Source organism: Canis lupus, chromosome 34 (assembly GCF_011100685.1).
Source record: "Canis lupus familiaris isolate Mischka breed German Shepherd chromosome 34, alternate assembly UU_Cfam_GSD_1.0, whole genome shotgun sequence".
Classification (NCBI taxonomy): domain Eukaryota; kingdom Metazoa; phylum Chordata; class Mammalia; order Carnivora; family Canidae; genus Canis; species Canis lupus.
In genome coordinates this window covers 17,898,891-17,918,086 of record NC_049255.1, presented here as the reverse complement: position 1 = coordinate 17,918,086, position 19,196 = coordinate 17,898,891, and the positions used below count along the sequence as shown (strand labels likewise).

At 36.9% G+C, this 19,196-nt stretch overlaps 1 protein-coding gene across 7 annotated transcripts in view; it reads right to left on the bottom strand.

Annotated features, from left to right (window-relative positions):
• Positions 1 to 19,196, bottom strand: part of VPS8 (VPS8 subunit of CORVET complex) — a 257,836-nt gene that overhangs the window by 142,007 nt on the left and 96,633 nt on the right. For all 7 annotated transcript variants that reach the window (XM_038583601.1, XM_038583603.1, XM_038583602.1 and 4 more), the window contains 5 exons: positions 18,558 to 18,647; positions 15,528 to 15,579; positions 2,813 to 2,855; positions 1,347 to 1,419; positions 939 to 1,058 (listed from right to left, as the gene is read on the bottom strand). In XM_038583601.1, the coding sequence (XP_038439529.1) occupies positions 939 to 1,058; positions 1,347 to 1,419; positions 2,813 to 2,855; positions 15,528 to 15,579; positions 18,558 to 18,647 (378 nt within the window). The remainder of the gene's footprint in view (positions 1 to 938; positions 1,059 to 1,346; positions 1,420 to 2,812; positions 2,856 to 15,527; positions 15,580 to 18,557; positions 18,648 to 19,196) is intronic.

The window sequence follows — 19,196 nt, the reverse complement described above, 5'->3', positions numbered from 1 at the left end:
CTACCACTCATTCTGTACTCTCTGCCTCACGACTTTGTTTTTTTTTTCCTACATGCCAGATACCAAGTACCCTTATGTTCTCTAAGGTTGTCTAAGGTTTCTTAAACCAACTAGATCTGACTTCCACTTCTAAGTTTTTTTCCCTTTTTCCTGTACAATTAAAATTACCACTTCTGAAGTCAGATATTTAAATAAACTAATTAAAAGTATAATATATTTGGAAATCTTACCCTTCTCATGGGCATTTTTTAAAGTTTAAGAGTTTATTATATTATTCAATTTGTAAATGTACTGTATGATCAGCAGAGAAATTTGGCCCATCTCACAATTGTGTTTTATGCATTTGTGAATCTGCTGCTTCTCTAAACACTATAATATAAACACTATCCATATTATCAAAAGCTTTTTAAAAAACACTAATACTATTTAATTGTAAAGATATGTGTTATATAATTATCCCCCTGGGGGCATTTTCACAGAGAACCTGGCTCACCCGAATCCATCTTTAATTAAATATGAATAAGGATGCTTTTTCAGCAGGAAGCTTCCATATTCCATTTAAACTCCAGTGATTTCCACTGTCATGTCCTTCAGATTCTTCTTCCATATTCAGTATGTCAACTAATATAACTTATGAAACCAAAAATGTACTGCATTTCTAATACTGCTTTAACTTTTTGATAAATCAGTACGTATTAGAGACAAAGAGACACGGGGGCAGTGGGGGAATATGTAAGGAGGAAGGGAAGCGGTGGGGGGAAGAAGGGAGATAAAGAATTAGGAAGTATCAGTGGCACAACAAAATTAAACATTTTGAAATGATTACTGTTCACTTTTAGGGTGTAAAAATTGCACCTGCATAGATTTTTTTAATAGAAAGAAGGATGTTTATCACCCTGGTTCCTCTAAAAACCCCTCAAAATCGTATTATCTCTTACCAGTGCCAAAACATTTAGAAATTCTCTTGTGTCAAAATGTAGCAGAGTTCGAACATAGGGGTAGATTTCTTCCTCAGGGGAAGCTTCTGCTGAATGCAGGCGAATCAGAAATTCAAAAACCTGCAGGTTGAAAGAAAAGTTGATTATTTTCTCTCCTTACAAAGTATCTTGCTGAAGCAACGATTCCCAGTTGGACAAAATAAAGGCATGTCAATTTAGTTTAACTTGCCACCATGTTATAACTTCTCTAATCTGTCTCAGCTCTAATTCCTGGCTGCAGTGATGGTGAGTATGGTCTCTCCCACCACAGCAGATAGCTTCTCACCTGTAACCCTCAATTACAGTTCATCTTTTGTGCATTTTAGCAAGAAGTGTAGATTGTAAAGATGCTGTGGAAATAGCACCAACCTGGTTTTTAACCAAGGGAACAAGATCTTCAGGGATGTCACCAAGAGGATAGGCTCGGCCTGCAAGACAACAGCTAGAAGAAAAGAACAGAACAGACTTGGTGACTTATAATGGGCTGACTTCCAGGTAATATACAGTTTCTCAGACCGAAGATACTAACTTGATTTTTAACCAGGCTCAGCTTTTGTCAGATCGAGTTCAAACCTGATCAAGATGTGAGCCAGTTCAGAAACTGTAGCCAACAGGGATGGTGTTGAAATAACACATCCTGTGACAGGGTGAGCACTTTCATTTCTTCTTATTTTTCCTAAGAAAAACCCAGACTGCACTAGGCGGACAAGAAGGAATGAGAACAGACTATCTGAAAGTCTCACACTGAGCACCAGAAAAAATCTAATGGCACCATTACGTTATGATTTACTGGTTAAAAGTAAAGTTCTTAGAGACTTTAAACTAGTGGGTCTAAGAAGAGTGATTACAGACAGGGAATGAGGTAGGCTAACAAATGTCTGGAAAATGTCTGCAATATTACAAGTCTTCAGAGACAGGAAAACCTGATGAGAACTTAACTGTACAGTTTTACCTCTAAATCAGACCTTCCTTACAGCTAATGCTTTATGGATTATGCTTGCGGGCTGAACTATAAAGACGTCTTCTGAATATGTCCACGTTTTGTGATGGGAGGGGCACCAATTTAAACTTTTTGGAACTAGTCATTAATTTTGAATGGATTAGGGACCGCATATTCTAAGAAGTTTAAAGTAACAGATAAAGTACTAGCTAGATGCTGCAATGTTCTTCTAAAGAATCAACATAACAAGTGTGAAATAGGTCTCAAAGTGAACTCTGACACTAGATAGGAGCTAAAATGATGGTCTGGCAGATTGTCGCCTGTGTGTCTGGAGCCTGGCAGCCAGTTATCCATCTAAAAGTTCTACAGGACACAATTCTTAGACTGCAGACTCTGCAAGGAGTAACGAGATAAGACATTTCACAACCTCTGTCATTAACTTCATGATCTAAACACATCTTTTTCCCTTTTATATAAAATAGAAACAACATATATTCCACAGAGCCATCAGTAGTAAAATATTCTACCACCAGGCTTTCTCAAACTCAGCCCTTATTGGTATTTTGACAGAGATAATTCTTTGTTGTGTGGACCACCCTGTGTACTGCAAGAGACTCAGCAACATTCCTGGCCACCACCCACCAGATGCCAGCAGCATCTCTCCCCTAGCCCCAGTTGTGACAAACAAAAATGTCTCTGGACATTGCTAAACAACAGGGTTGGGGGTTCACCAACAGAGGACAAAATCACCCATGACTGAGAACCATTATTGTACATACAAAAACTGAAACACGAAAAGCACTACAAAGATAGGAGATGACAGTATCTCTAAGGATACAGGGGGGTAATTATAGAAGAAGCATATACACAGATAAAGTTTTTAAAAATCTCTTACCTAATATATACGAGAAGCTTGTTGCCCATAACAACTTGCTCATCTAAAATAGAAAAAAGTTATCTTCAGCAATTCTCTCAAAACCTTTTTGGAAATATAATCTTTATTTGCAAACAAAATAAAGCTTGGCTATTAAGGTAAATATCTTCCTAAATAACACACAATTTGATAAGACCACTTTAATTCTTCATTTTAGAATTTTCATTAGATCCTTCTCACAGAGACAAAATCAAGGAGTCAAACAAGGGAACAGCAGAAGACATACAACTGAGAGTAGAGAGCCAAGTATCATTGGCTTAACCAATAATAGGGGAAGGTGTAGAACAGGCAATGAGTTGATGAGTTAAAGATCATGGCCAATTAAGTAATAAGGATAAGTATGTCTTCTCAAAAAAAAAAAAAAAAAGGATAAGTATAATGTCTTCTCATTTGCAACATGGACTCTTACTACTTACTGTGTTCTAGGGCTGAGAAGGCCACTGTTCGCGAATGTTTAAAAGACTTAGATTAGTTTTAGGCCAAGGGGTTAAGGGCAACATAGAACAGAGTAGGAGGAGTCTCAAGAGTGGGTAAAGTGATCAGTAATTCTTATAGTGTACAGATTATAGGAATTTGTAATTAGTAGCAATAAGCTGCAGTTTCTATTTTTGATATGTGAATAGGCATAATGCAAGCAAGTGTACATCTCTTAATCAATAATCCTTTCTAAATATTCCAAATCTGTTTTAAGTGCAAATAAACTTGAACTGCTTGAAATTATAGGAATAATTACATTTTGCTTCAATTCCAAACTTTTAAAAATTAATAAACCTTATTTTTTGGAGAAGTGTCACTAGGTTCAAAGCAAAACTGAGAGGAAATATAGACTTCCCATATACCCACTTATCCCCCCTGCCACACAATCTCCTCCACTATCAACATCTGCTCCAGAATGGTTCATTCTTTATCATCAGTGAATCTACAGCGATACATCATCACATTAAGTCCACAATTTGTATTAGAGTTCACTATTAAGGTTGTGCATTCTATGGGTTTTGGCAAATGTATGCTGATGGATGAGCACCATTATTGTACAGAATAGTTTCACTTCTCTAAAGTCCTCTATGCTCAGCCTCCCTCTCCATCAACCTCTAGCAAACACGGATTCTTTTATTGTCTCCATAGTTATGCCTTTTACAGCATGTCGGATCATTGGAATCAGACAATATGTACCCTTTTCAGATAGGCTTCTTTCATTAGTGATATGCATTAAAAGTTTCCACTTTTAAAAGACACTTTCCATGTCTTTTCATGGGTTGACACTTCATTTCTTTTTAGAGCTAAATAATATTCCATTGTATGTATGTACCACAGTTTATCCATTCACCTACCAAAGTACATCTTGGTTGCTTCCTAGTTTGGGCAATTATAAAGAGAGATGCTATAAACATCTGCGTGCAGGTTTTTTAAATATGAAAGCATGACTGCTGGATCATACAGCATAAGTATGTTTAGTTTTTTTTTTTTTTTTTTTTATTGGTGTTCAATTTACTAACATACAGAATAACACCCAGTGCCCGTCACCCATTCACTCCCACCCCCCGCCCTCCTCCCCTTCTACCACCCCTAGTTCGTTTCCCAGAGTTAGCAGTCTTTACGTTCTGTCTCCGTTTCTGATATTTCCCACACATTTCTTCTCCCTTCCCTTATTTTCCCTTTCACTATTATTTATATTCCCCAAATGAATGCGAACATATAATGTTTGTCCTTCTCCAACAGAAATCTCACAGAGGAAGACATAGACATGGCCAACATGCATATGAGAAAATGCTCTGCATCACTTGCCATCAGGGAAATACAAATCAAAACTACAATGAGATACCACCTCACACCAGTGAGAATGGGGAAAATTAACAAGGCAGGAAACAACAAATGTTGGAGAGGATGCGGAGAAAAGGGAACCCTCTTACACTGTTGGTGGGAATGTGAACTGGTGCAGCCACTCTGGAAAACTGTGTGGAGGTTCCTCAAACTGTTAAAAATATACCTGCCCTACGACCCAGCAATTGCACTGTTGGGGATTTACCCCAAAGATACAAATGCAATGAAAGGCCGGGACACCTGCACCCCGATGTTTCTAGCAGCAATGGCCACGATAGCCAAACTGTGGAAGGAGCCTCGGTGTCCAACGAAAGATGAATGGATAAAGAAGATGTGGTTTATGTATACAATGAAGTATGTTTAGTTTTGTTAGAAATTGCCAAACTATCTTCCACAGTGGCTGTACCATTATGCATTCCCACCAGCAGTGAATGAGAATTCCTGTTGCTGCACATCATTGCCAGAACTTGGGTGTTGCCAGTGTTACAGATTCTGGCCATTCCAATAGACATGTAGTGGTATCTCACTGTTGTTTTAATTTTAATGTCCTAATGATATTGAACATCTTTTCATATGCTTACTTGACCTCTGTGTATCTTCTTTGGTGAGATGTCTTTCAGATAACCCATTTTTGAAAATTTCAATTCAATAAATTAACATATAATGTATTACTGGTAGAGGTCAGTGGTAGAGGTCAGTGATTCATCAGTCTTATATAATACCCAGTGCTCATTACATCATGTACCCTCCTTAATATCCTAATATCACCCAATTACACCATCCCCTCATCCCCTCCCCTTCAGCAACCTTTATTTCTTTCCTATGATTAAGAGTCTCTATGGCTTATTTACCCCTCTGATTTCATCTTGTTTTATTTTTTTCCTCTCTTCCCCATGATTGTTTTGTTTCTTAAATTCACAAATGAGTGAGATCATATAACTGTCTTTGTCTGATTGACTTATTTTGCTTAGCATAATGTCCTCTAGTTAGTTCTATCCATATCTTTACAAATGGCAAGATTTCAATTTTTGATGGCTAAGTAGTATTCCATTGTGTGTATATATACCACATCATCTTTATCCATTCATCTGTTGATGGACATCTGGGCTCTTTCCATAGTTTGGCTATTATGGACATTGCTGCTATAAACACTGGGGTGCAGATGCCCCTTCAGATCACTACATTTGTGTCTTTAGGGTAAAAACCCAGTAGTGTAATTGCTGGGTTGTAGGATAGCTCTATTTTCAACTTTTTGAGGAACCTCTATACTATTTTCCAGAGTTGCTGTACCAGCTTGCATTCCCATCAATAGTATAAGAGGGTTCCCCTTTCTCTGCATCCTTGTCAATATTTGTCATTTCCTGACTTGTTAATTTTAGTCATTCTGACTGGTGTGAGGTGGTATCTCATTGTGGTTTTGATCTGTACTTCCCTGATGCCAAGTGATGTTAAGCATTTTTTCATGCATCTGTTGGCCGTTTGTACGTCTTCTTTGGAGAAATGTCCATTCATGTCTTCTGCCCATTTCTTGATTGGATTATCTGTCCTTTGGGTCTTGAGTTTGATAAGTTCTTTATAGATTTTGCATACTACCTCTTTATCTGATATGTCTTTTGCTAATATCTTCTCCCAATCTGCCAGTTGTCTTTTGGTTTTGTCAACTATTTCCTTTGCTATGCAAAAGTTTTTTTTATCTTGATGAAGTCCCAGTGGTTCATTTTTGCCTTTGTTTCCCTTGCCTTTGGAGATGTGTCTAACAAGAAGTTGCTGCCAAGGTCAAAGAGGTTGCTGCCTGTGTTCTCCTCTAGGATTTATGTTCTTTATCAAGTTGAGAAAGTTTTCCTCTACTCCTAAGTTATTCAGAGTTTTTCATGAATGGGTATCAGATTTTGTCGAATGCTTTTTCTGCATCTATTGCTATGATCATAAGATTTTCATCTCTTGCTTATTGATGGAATGGAACACATTAATTAATTTTCAAATGCTAAAGCAGCCTTGTACCTGGGTATATCTTACTTAGTTGTAGTGAATAATTCTTTTTATACATTCTTGGATTCAATTTGGTGATATTTTATTGAGGGTTTCTACATCTATGCTCATGAAACATACTTGTCTGAAGTTTTATTTTCTATAACGTCTTTGTCTGATTTTGCTATTAGGGTAATTAAGGTAATGGTGGCCTCACAGAATGAGTTAGAAGTATTCCCTTAGCTCTGGCTTTTAGAAGAGATTGAAGAGAATTGGTATAATTTCTTCCTTAAATATTTGGTAGAATATACCAGTGAAACCCATCTGGGCCTGGCACTTCTGTTTGAGGAGGTTATTAATAATCGATTCAATTTCTGTAATAGATGTAGGCCTATGCAGATTGTCAACTTAATCTTGTGTAAGTTTTGGCAAATTGTATCCTTCAAAGAACTGGTCTATTTCATGAGGGTATCAAATTTGTGGACATGGAAGTATTCATAATATTCCTTTCTTATCCTTTTAATATCCATGGGATCTGTATCTATCATTCATTTCTAATATTAGTAATTTGTGTGTTTTTTTCTTTGTTGGCATGGCTACAGGCTAACCAATTTTACTGATCTTTTCAAAAAATGCTTTCAAAAAAGTCAACAATTTTCTCTGAGTTCATGGATTTCTGCTCTGACGTTTATTTCTTTTCTTTGCTCATTTTGGACGTAATTTGCTCTTCTTTTTCTAAATTCCTAAACAAGAAGCTTAGATTTTAAGTCTTTCTTCCTTTCTAATAGATGCATTCAATGCTATAAATTTCCCACAGAGCACTGCTTTTGCTGCATCTCGCAAATTATAAGTTATTTTCATTTAGTTAAAAACAAATTTCTTGAGATTTCTCCTTTGTCTCATATTTTACTTAGAATGATCATTTCCCTCACAGCCCAGGTCTCTGCAGACCAGCTTAGCAAGGGGCACTAACAGCCATCCATTTATGCCCCCACCCCCACCCCCGAGTCCAGTTATTATTGTTTTTTTTTTTTTGCAAAGAGATGAAACTCCTCCGCTCTGGCCCCTATGTCTAGTGAACACACCAGGGGAGGGCAAGAATCGAGTTTATTCCCTGTCCTTGTCTCCTCTGTGAATTGAATTTCAGAAACTTTTTTATACATGCAACACAAAGCTTCCAGATCCATAAAATATCCCATTGATAAGGCAGAAAAAGGGGTTTTGTTTTGTTTTGTGTTTTTCTTTTTTTGGAAACTGCACTTTAAATTCTGCTATAGCATAGGAGCGCAGGACATGTATCCTCATTTGCCTGCCTGATTCTATGGTGGTGTCACTTTTATGTTGTGTTCTTGGCGCTGGAACTGCTATCCTTTACAGTTCTGTTTCCCAAGCTCTGTTCAAGTTAAACTCATGTAAACTCTGGCTGGGAATAGCACCCATGTGCTGCATAAGTTTCTATTTGGATACCAATCCACAGGCCTCAGGAAATCGTCTGCCATGTATCAATAATAATTAGTAGCAATGATGTCATTCTGAAAAGCTACAATACTTATACAGTAAATTTTACAATTCTTTGGGGAAAAAATTATAAGAAAAATAAAATTTTTTGTTTTACCTTCACTTACTAATTTCTATGATGTTCTTTCTTAGATCTGAATTTTTTTTTAAGATTTATTTATTCATGAGAGACACAGAGAGAGAGAGACAGAGACACAGGCAGAGGGAGAAGCAGGCTCCATGCAGGGAGCCTGACGTGGGACTCGATCCTGGGTCCCCGGATCACACCCTGGGCTGAAGGCGGCGCTAAACCACTGAGCCACTGGGGCTGCCCTGGATCTGAATTTCTTACCTATATTATTTTCTTTCTCTCTAAAGAACCTTTATTTTTTTTTAAACATTTCTTGTAAGACAGGTTTATTGGCAACAAATTTCCTGCATGTTGGTGTCTAATAAAGCCGATTTTTCCTTCACTTTCAAAGGATAATTTTACAGGGTACAAAATTATATGTTGATGGGTTTTTTTTTCTCTAAACACTTTAAATATTTGTTCCCAACACTTTAAATATTTACTTTACTCTCTTCTTTCTTGCATGGTTTCTAAGAAGTTGAATGTAATTCTCATTTTTGCTCCCTGACAGGTAAGGCTCTTTTTCCCTCTGCCCTCTTTCAGAATCTTTGTTTTTTCTGCAGTTTAAGGCAGCCCAGGTGGCTCAGCAGTTTAGCGCCGCCTTCAGCCTGGGCCTGATCCTGGGGACCCGGGATAGAGTCCCACGTCAGGCTCCCTGCATGGAGCCTGGTTCTCCCTCTGCCTGTATCTCTACCTCTACCTCTCTCTCTCTCTCTCTCTCTGTGTGTGTGTCTCTCATGAATAAATAAATAAAATTTTAAAAAGAAAAAGAATCTTTTCTGCATTTAAGGTGTGGGTTTTTTGTGAGTTTTGTTTTTGGTTTTTGCCGTTTATCCTGCTTGGTGTTCTCCGAACTTCCTGGCTTGTGGTCTGGTGTCTGACATTAATTTGGGAAAATCCTCAGTTATTATTGCTTCAAATACTGCCTTTGTTTCTTTCTTCCTTTTCCCTCTGATATTCCCACTATGTGTATGTTACACCTTTTGTAGTTGTTCCACAGTTTCCACAGAACACTTAGATGTTCTGTTCTGCTTTTTTTCAGTCTTTCTCTTGGCTTTTCATTTTTGAACTTTGTTATGTCCTCAAGCTGAGAAGTTCTTTCCTCAACTATGTCCAGTCTATTAATGACCCACACCATCAAAGGTATTCTTCATTTCTGTGAGCTTTATGGCATTTTAATGTTACTTAGTCCTATCCTCCTTTCCCCAACTTTACTATAGCTCTGAAAACCAACAGCCTGGTACAAAGCAGCAAACTAGTGACCACCTGAGGGGACAAAATGGGCTTGGAGCTCCCCCAAAGCTTCATCCCCAGAGAAGCACAACTATGTGACCTATTTGGCAGCTCACTTAAAAGCTCCACTCTCAAGGTTTGTCTTTTTTTGTCCCAACTCAGAGCTTACTCAGTGCAAATACCACTATCAACACTCCCACCCCCATCACCCAGGTATCTCTCAAAAACAATCGGTGCAACTGTTTAATTTTACTGGTGCCAGAGGTTGTACTAAAAGAATGAAATAACAAACTCAACAAAAAACTTAAAAGGAGAAACTGGAGAATGGGAGTCTTCAGGGGGCTTTCAAAAGTTCCAACATATTTCCACAACTCTAGAAAGACATGTGCACATACAGGGTTGTGACATATTGAGGAAAGACCTGGAAAAGCCCTAATCTACTCATGGCTGACTCTGAGGCTCTGCATACGCAGGAAGTAAAGGTTAAGGCAGAATTATAAGCTGCATGCTGAAGCAATGAAAGTTCCAAAATAAGATGAAGCAAACTTAAAGACTTAAAGTAAGACAAAAACAATTCAACAGTAATACTTGGGGACTTCACTAATCTACTTTCCATAATGGATAGATCAATTAGCAGAAGATGAATAGTAAATAGAAATCTTAAACAAAATTATAAGCCAGATAGACCTAACCCACATCTATAGAATATTCCACTCAATAACAAAACATATTCAACACATTATTTTCAAGTGCATATTGGAACATTCTCCAGAACAGATCCTACATTAGGCTATAAAGTAAGTCTTGGGGAGCCTGGATGGTTTACTTAAGCATCCGACTCTTGATTTCAGCTCAGGTCTTGATCTCAGAGTCATCAGATCAAGCCCCACATCCAGCTCTGTGCTCAGCATGGAATCTGCTTGAGATTCTCTCTCTCTCCCTCTGCCCCTACCCCAGCTCCCTCTCTCTCCCTCCCTCTCAAAATAATAAATAAATAAAGTCAGTCAGTCTCAATGAATTTAAAACAATAGAAATCATACAAAGTATGTTCTATGGGTACAATGAAATAAGATGAGAAATCAGTATCAGAAGGAAATGTGAGAAAATCACAGACATCCTGAAATTAACATCCTTAAAAAAAAATATCACAAGGAAAATTAACAATTACTTTGAGATGAATGAAAATAAAGACACAACATACCAAAATTTATGGAATGCAGCTAATACATTACTAAGAAGAATAGTTACAGATAAAACACACCTATTTTAAAAAGAAAGATTTCAAATCAATAACCTAAAATTCCACTTCAAAAAGCTAAAACAAGGGATCCCTGGGTGGCGCAGCGGTTTAGCGCCTGCCTTTGGCCCAGGGCGCGATCCTGGAGACCCGGGATCGAATCCCACATCGGGCTCCCAGTGTATGGAGCCTGCTTCTCCCTCTGTGTCTCTGCCTCTCTCTCTGTGTGTGTGACTATCATAAATAAATAAAAATTTTAAAAAAATATTCCAAAAAGTTAAAACAAAAGAAAGAAAGGGCAAATCAAACCCAATTAGTAATAAGATGAAGGAAGTAAATATTAAAGATTAATGCTAAAATAAATGAAAGGTGAAAGGGAAATAAAAAATATCAGTAAAGTCAAAATTGGTTCTCTGGAGACCAACAAAATTGACAAAACTTTAGCTGACAGACCAAGAAGAGAGAAGGCTCAAATTACTCAAATCAGTAATAAAAGAAGAGATATCACTACTGACCTTATAAAAATAAAAGGAATTACAAAAGAATACCTTAAGCACTATATGCCAACAAATTAGATAACACAGATGAAATGGATAAATTCCTAGAAACACACAAACTACAAACACTGACTGAAAATGAAATAGATAATCTGAATAGACTACAACAAGCAAAAAGACTGAACTTAAAACTTCCAACCAAGAATATCCCAGGCTCACATGTCTTCACTAATGAATTCTACCAAACATTTTTTTTTGAAGATTTATTTATTTTAGAGAGTGCATGAAAGAGGGGTAGGGAGCAGAGGGAGAGAGAAACACAAGCAGACTCCATGCTGAGCAAGGAGGCTCACCCAGGGTTCAATCCCATTACACTAAGATCACAACCTGAGCTGAAACCAAGAGTCAGACACTTAACCAACTGTGCAACCCAGGCACCCCTTTTTTTAAAAGATTTATTTTTAGAGAGAGAGAGGGAGAGAGAGAGAGAGAGAGAGAGAGAGCATGAGTGGGGTGAGGGGCTGAGAGAAAGGGAGAAGAGAGAGAATTTCCAGTAGACCCCACTGAGCATGAAGCCCAACCTGGGGCTCCATCCTATAACTCTGAGATTACGACCTGAACCAAAACTCAGAGTTAGATGCCCAACTGACTGAGCCATCCAGACACCCCTGAATTCTACCAAACATTTAAGAATACCAATCCCTCATAAGCTCTTCCAAAGATCACAAGAGAGAACACTTCCCAACCCATTCCACGATGCAAGTATACCAAGATATCAAATATACTTGATACCAGGAAAAAGACATAAAAAGAATATAAAACTAAAGAATATCCTTTATAAATACAGACACAAAATCCTCAAAAACAAAACAAAAAAAATAGCAAACTGAATCCAGCAGCATCTATAAAAGATGAATACACCAAGACCAAGGGGAATTTATCCCAACAATGTAAGATTGGCTTAACATATAAAAATCAACCAAATCTTATAGATCATGTAAAGGACACCCCACAAGATTATCTTAATATATGCAGAAAAAAACATTTGATAAAATCTAATTCTTTCATATTAAAAACACTCAACAACTAGGAATAGAAACTTCTTCAAACTGATAAGTTTGAAAAACCCAGTTTACATCATATTTAATAAAGATCATAAACATAAAGATTGAATGTTTTCCCCCTTAGATCAGGAAAAAGATAAGGATGACCACTCTTGTCATTCCATTCAACATTGTACTGGAGGTTCTAGCCAGGCCAATTGAGGGGGGAAAAAAAGAAATAGAAGGCATTTAAATTAGAAAAAAGAAATAAAACTATCTCTATTTACATGTAACATGATCTTACATATATAGAAAATTCTACAGAATACATTTAAAAAATCAGAATAAATGAATTCAGCAAAGATGTAGGATACAAGATCAATATACGAACTCAATTTCATTTCCACACACTCAAAAAGAACATTCCAAAAGTAGAAATTAAAAAACCAATTCCATTTATAGTAGCACCAAAATTAGTAAAATAGGAATAGATTTAACAAAAGAGGTATATGATTTATAAATGAAAAACTGCAAAACATTTTGAAAGAAATTAAATAAGACCTAAATAAATGTGGGGTTTGTCCTATGTTCATGGATTGGAAGACTTAATGATGTTAAGACAGCAATAATCCCCAAACTGATCTATAGATTCAAAGCATCCTTATAAAAATCTCAGGAGCCTTTTTGCAGAAATTGGGGAAACCAAATTGACTTTAAAAGACCAAAATAAATGGAGAAACATATTATATTCATACATTAAAAGACTAAACACTGTTAGGGTGGCAATCTCTCCCAAATTAATCTACAGTCAATGCACTTTCACACAAAATTCTAATGAAAGAAACCAATGAGTTGATTTTAATGTTTATATGTAAAGACAAAGGACCTAGATTAGTCACAATTTTGAGAAAGAAAAAGTTGGAAGATTTTTTTTTAATTTTTTTTTTTTAATTTTTATTTATTTATGATAGTCACACAGAGAGAAAGAGAGAGAGGCAGAGACACAGGCAGAGGGAGAAGCAGGCTCCACGCACTAGGAGCCCGATGTGGGATTCGATCCCGGGTCTCCAGAATCGCACCCTGGGCCAAAGGCAGGCGCCAAACCGCTGCGCCACCCAGGGATCCCAAAAGTTGGAAGATTTAAGTATCTGATTTCAAGACTTAGTATAAAGCTACAATAGTCAAGACAGTATATCACTGGTGCAAGTACACACATATTGATCAATGGAAAGTTAACAAAGAGCACAGAAAGAAACTCATATGCTCAATTTATTTTTGACAAAAATCAATTTTTGTCAGTATTTTTAACAAAAAAAGTGTCAGGGTAATTCAATGGAAACAAGGTATCTTTTCAAAAAATGGTAAAGGAACGGATAGCTTAATGAGGAAAAAAAAATCCTTAACTTTACCTTGCATCACATAGGCAAATTAACTCAAAATGGATTACACACCTAAATATAAGTGCTAGGACATTAAATTTACAAAAAAAAAAATGTAGGAGGAAAGCTTTATGACATTGAATCGGACAAAAATTTCTTAAACACCAAATCTAAAACTACAAAAGAAAAAATGAATAAAATGAACTTAAGATTAAAAACTGTTGTTCTATGAAAAACATGGTTAAGAAAACAAAAAGCTAAGCAACAGACTGGCAGAAAAGTCTGCAAAACATATCTTGAGAAAAAGCTTGTACCCAGACTAATAAAGAATTCACCAGCTCTGATGGGGATTCATTCACTTGGAACTTTTACAACCCACTAATATGAAGTCCAGGATGCCTCCTCCCTAACCTAAAAAAAGTGCTAAAGATTTAATCGATTAGGGCAGCCCCGGGTGGTGCAGCTGTTTAGCACCGCCTGCAGCCCAGGGCATCATCCTGGAGACCCGGGATTGAGTCCCACATTGGGCTCCCTGCATGGAGCCTGCTTCTCCCTCTGCCTGTGTCTCTGCCTCTCTCTTGCTCTGTGTCTCTCATGAATAAATAAAAAATAAAATCTTAAAAAAAAAAGATTTAATCGATTAAAAAATACATGTGTGGTGTGTGTGTGTGTGTGTGTGTGTGGGCAAGAGCACATGAAAAGATGTTCAACATCACTGACCATTGTAAAAATAAAAACTAAAATCACAATGAGATACCATTATACACCCACTAAAATGGTTGAAATATTTCAAAGATTTATAGTCCAACAGTACCAAGTGCTTGCAAGGATATGGAGCAACTAGAACTCTCATATATTGCTGATAAAAATGCAAAATGTTACCTTATTTTGAAAAACCAAGTATCAATACCTTAGAAGGCAGAACATATTTACCATATAATCTATCCATTGATAAAGGCAATATAAAGGATACCTGTCGTAATAAAACTGTTTTGAATCTTGACTTTATCAATGTGAATATCCAATTGTGATAATGTGCTTTAGTTTTGTGAGATGTTATCATTGGGGGAAACTAGGTAAAGAATATACCCGATCTCATGTGTCATTTCTTACAACTGCATGTGACTCTATAATTTCCTCCTAAGCAAAAGTTTAATAGAAACAAAACTTGTGGGACACCTGCGTGGCTCAGGAGTTGAGCATCTGTCTTTTGCTCAGGGGTTGATTCTGGATTCCCGGGATAGAGTCCCGCATCGGGCTCCTTGCAAGGAACCTCCTTCTCTTCCCTCCACTTGTGTCTCTGCCTCTCTTTCTGTGTCTCTCATGAATAAATAAATAAAATCTTAAAAAAAAAAAAAAAGAAAAAAGAAACAAAACTTGTTCACAAATGTTGCAGCAGCATTACTTAGAATAGCTCCAAATTGGAAGCAACTCAAATGTTCATCATCTGGTGAATAAACAATTGACAGTACATTCAACCTAAGAAATACCCCTCAGAAGTAAAAGGGAACAAAATATTAGATTATGCAACAACATGGATGCATCTCAAAAGCATTACGCTAAGTGAAAGAAATAAAACACCAAAGATTACCTACTGTATAAGTCCATTTACATGACATATAGAGATGGAAAGTAGCGCGGTGATTGCCTGGTTGTCAGCCTGGTGGGGGAAGCTCAAGTACAAAGGGGCAGGGACAAACTTTAGTGTGAAGCAACTTTAGCTCCTTTTTAGTTTGATTATAGTGGCGGTTATATGATTATATACAATTATCAAAATTCATACTATACAAATAAAATTGGTTAATTTTATGAAATTTAAATATCTCAAAATACAAAAAGGAGGAAAAAATTAAGACTTAGAAAATTAATACCTGTTAGTGTCCTTCCTGCATTCAGAGGAGGAGCAATGACTCTGAAAAGTTTCTGCATTAAATTAAAAAGAAAACAATCACCAACATTTTTAAGAAGGAATTATATTTTCAAAAACATAATCAAGAATCTTATGCTATTAATCACCTTTCCCTAAGGTATTTGCTACTGAGATTAAATATAAAAACTTATAATGTAAAACAAAAAACAAATGTGGCCATGAACTATTATCAAAGGATCACTGGGAATTGCCATATTCCTCAAAGAAACTATTTAATGAATACCAGTTAGATGAAGGTCTTTGTTGAGATTATAATTTCTGATATAAAATAAACTTAGGTTGTTCAAAATGCTTTGTGTTTAAAAAAGAAAAAGTAACAAAGTGAAGGGATTAATAGCCTACCAAAGATTACTTTAAACTGAAAACATCTGAACAACAGTAGACACAAAAGGAAACATGTAAATTTAAGCACAGCCTCTGAAAGCACAAGAAGATTCATGACAAAAAACTACATGGGCCTTCCTCAGAGGGAGTTACCGGTTTGGGAGAGGACATACCCTTAGCACTGGGAAGGGCAAACTAAACTGTTCATTAGCATTAAAAAGCCCAAAAAAACTAATCCATCTTTTCTTTCCCAGGGAAGCCCTAAATCCCTCCCTCCTCACTACCCAACATTTTGTTAAACTAGTATATAAACCTTTAGTTCTGGCTATCTCAATAAAGCACTCTTTACTATGTGCTCCTAGTACAGCAGTGAATAAACCTTTTCTCCTGTTATTCTGTCTTTTGTCAGTTAATTTGCAGTCCTCCCCCACCACTCTGGGCCTAAATTGCTAGAGGTAAAGTTGTCCCTCCCAAAACAAGGTTATGCCTTTACCTTAGAAGGAGCCAAAGCTAGAACAAGGGAAAGATTTCAGAGACTGTGGTAGTCATCTCAAACGTGATGACACTGTCATTCTAGAAAACCTAGAAAATCTCAAAGGCAGGACACCTTTGATTTAGACCTCTTTAAGTATGAAAATAACTAAACTTTAAACTCTGACAAGTGATTTCCTTGTGGGCAGAAAATTACACAAGAGGAATCACAGAGTACACCTAACCTCCCACTGCTAAACTCTCCAAATGACTATTTAATAACAAATACCAAGCTCTTTTTGAAAACCATTAAACTTGAAAACTTAACACAAAACAAGTCAATCTTAATAGCCCAGCAGTCCATCTGAGATGTATATATAGGTATAAATGCAAACCAGACTTTGAGGAATGAAACACACACACAAAACTAAAACTTAAAAAGCAGTAATAACAAAAACCCAGCAATCATTTTTATCACCTTAGAATGTATTGAATCAGAATCTGTTTCTAAGGATAATTTTGAGACAAACTAGAAATTGTAGAGGCTGCTTTTAGGCTTGAGCAATGGAAACCTGATCGAGGTAAGAAACCCCACAGCTACTACAGAGCTGAATGCAAACAGGCAATGCAAACAGGCTCGTTAAGCAGGTCACCTCACTTATAGCCACAGACCCTAACTGACCAATTACAGTCACAATCACTAACATTACCAAAAAAGAGAAAATTTCATATTCTCCATACCCCCTCACTCTACCCTAAAACTGTGGCCCCTTACCACCACCTCGTCAGTCTCTCCTTGCAGTCCTGCCCGCCACTCCCTTGCAGTGTATTAATAAAATTTTAACCCTTTTGCTCTGCCTTGGGTGAAGTCTTTCACCACCAGCACTACCAGCCCCCATCCAAGCAGAGCTCGTCACATTTGGTGGATCCTCCATCTGATCAGGAGACCCTCACAATTGGATACCTCACATTTGCTGGGGACCCTCTCAGGGCACTCCCCAGATTCTCTGGGAATTTCTTGAGACTTTTCTCTCAGTGGACAAACAGGTGGGGGATTCCCACAGAAATTGCATTAATTCTACCTAACTGTGGTTTAGTAGTGAGACAAAACTTTTTTGCGTGCAGGGAAGGCCTGTACCTCTTCCCAGGAAAGTACTAGACTTTGGTAGGGAAGCAGCTGAGAAGTGCTCAAGTGTACAGAATACTCACTCACTAGACACACAATCAGGGTCAAAACCAGAGGAAGAGGGCTGTGGCACTCATTCTGGAAACTGACCAAGAAAAGAGAAGTACAACCAAAACTGGAGGAGTTTTGAATTAGAGTGGTAACTCACCTACCAAGTGTGTTTAAGGAAGGCTAAAATTTCACAAGAAAACTGCTGACTTAATAATAGTGAAGCTAGTTTTGGATGGCCATTAAATATGCAAAAAAGAAAAAAAAAGTTGCTTGGATGCCTTCTGCATCATTCTCCTAATGATGCTTCTCATTAGAGCCAGGTAATTAGTCACTAAAACAATGGGCTGACAGGGTATTACACATATCCACAATCCATGATTTACAATTCTGCCTTCAATTTAAGGCAAATAACAAGATGGATATATGGCATTTGGTTCCTTTTAAAATAAGCCCAAATCCTTTTTAGTGGTAGGGAGAGTGTAAGAAGAATAAATTATAATGCATGCTGTAAATGCTAAACAGGGAAAAGCAACCAATCAGCAATTAACAAATAATATCTCCCATCGTTATCAGGACCTTCCCCCAGCACAATGTATCTAACAAGAGTACACAGTACTCAATAGTACATTTACTACACGTAATAAGTATATAAATAAATTTCTTCTACCTTTTGGAAAACCTACTATAATATCAAAAATCTTAAATTTAAAATAAAAAACAAACAAATGCTAATAGGGAAGCATTACTTTTAATTTTATCTATTTGTTCCTTGGGATTTAAACACCTACTTATGCAGATAAAAAAGCAAGCAATGGCACAAGGTATGAAATTAAATTAAAGGCTACCTAAGTTCCAAATTAACTAAAATGCAAGTCTAATAATAAATCTACAAGAAATTAAACAACTGGATGAAAACAAACAATTCAAAGCAAATGGAGAATAGGAAAAAGCCATTAATAGACAATATTAAATATGTGTCCAAGTTAGGATGTATCTTACCTCCATTGGACTAATAAATTCATTCATGCCTCTGTTGTAGACATAGATCATGGCATCATACAGACGATTTTCCCAACACATGAGAACTACCTGTAAAAAGGAAGAGTTGCTTATTCCATACAATTCCATCTCACCAATTATTTTCTTTAGAGCTTTAATAGTGGAGAAGATCTTGAATATTTTTCCCTATTTTTTTCTTAGTGCTTCTCTGAAAAAAACTGAAGTACAGTTGACCTTTGAGCAATATGGAGGTTAGGGGGGCTGACCCCTCCCCACCTCTGCACAGTCAAAAATCTATATATAACTTTTGACTCCCCCAAAACTCAGCTACAACTACTAACAGCCTACGGTTGACCGGCAGTCTTGCTAATGACACCTATTTCATACGTTATATGTATTATAATCTGCATTCTTACTACAAAGAAGGACAGAGAAAAAAATATTAAGAAAACTGTAAGGAAGAGGAAATACATTTACAGTACTGTGCTGTATTAATTGAAAGAAGTCCACACATAAACAGACTTGTGTGGTTCAAAATCATGTTGTTCAAGGGTCAACAGTACTCAAACACAATGCCAGGGTAAGAGCTGTTGCAGGTTCAATACAAAAGTACAAGACTATTACACTTTTAATTGTACA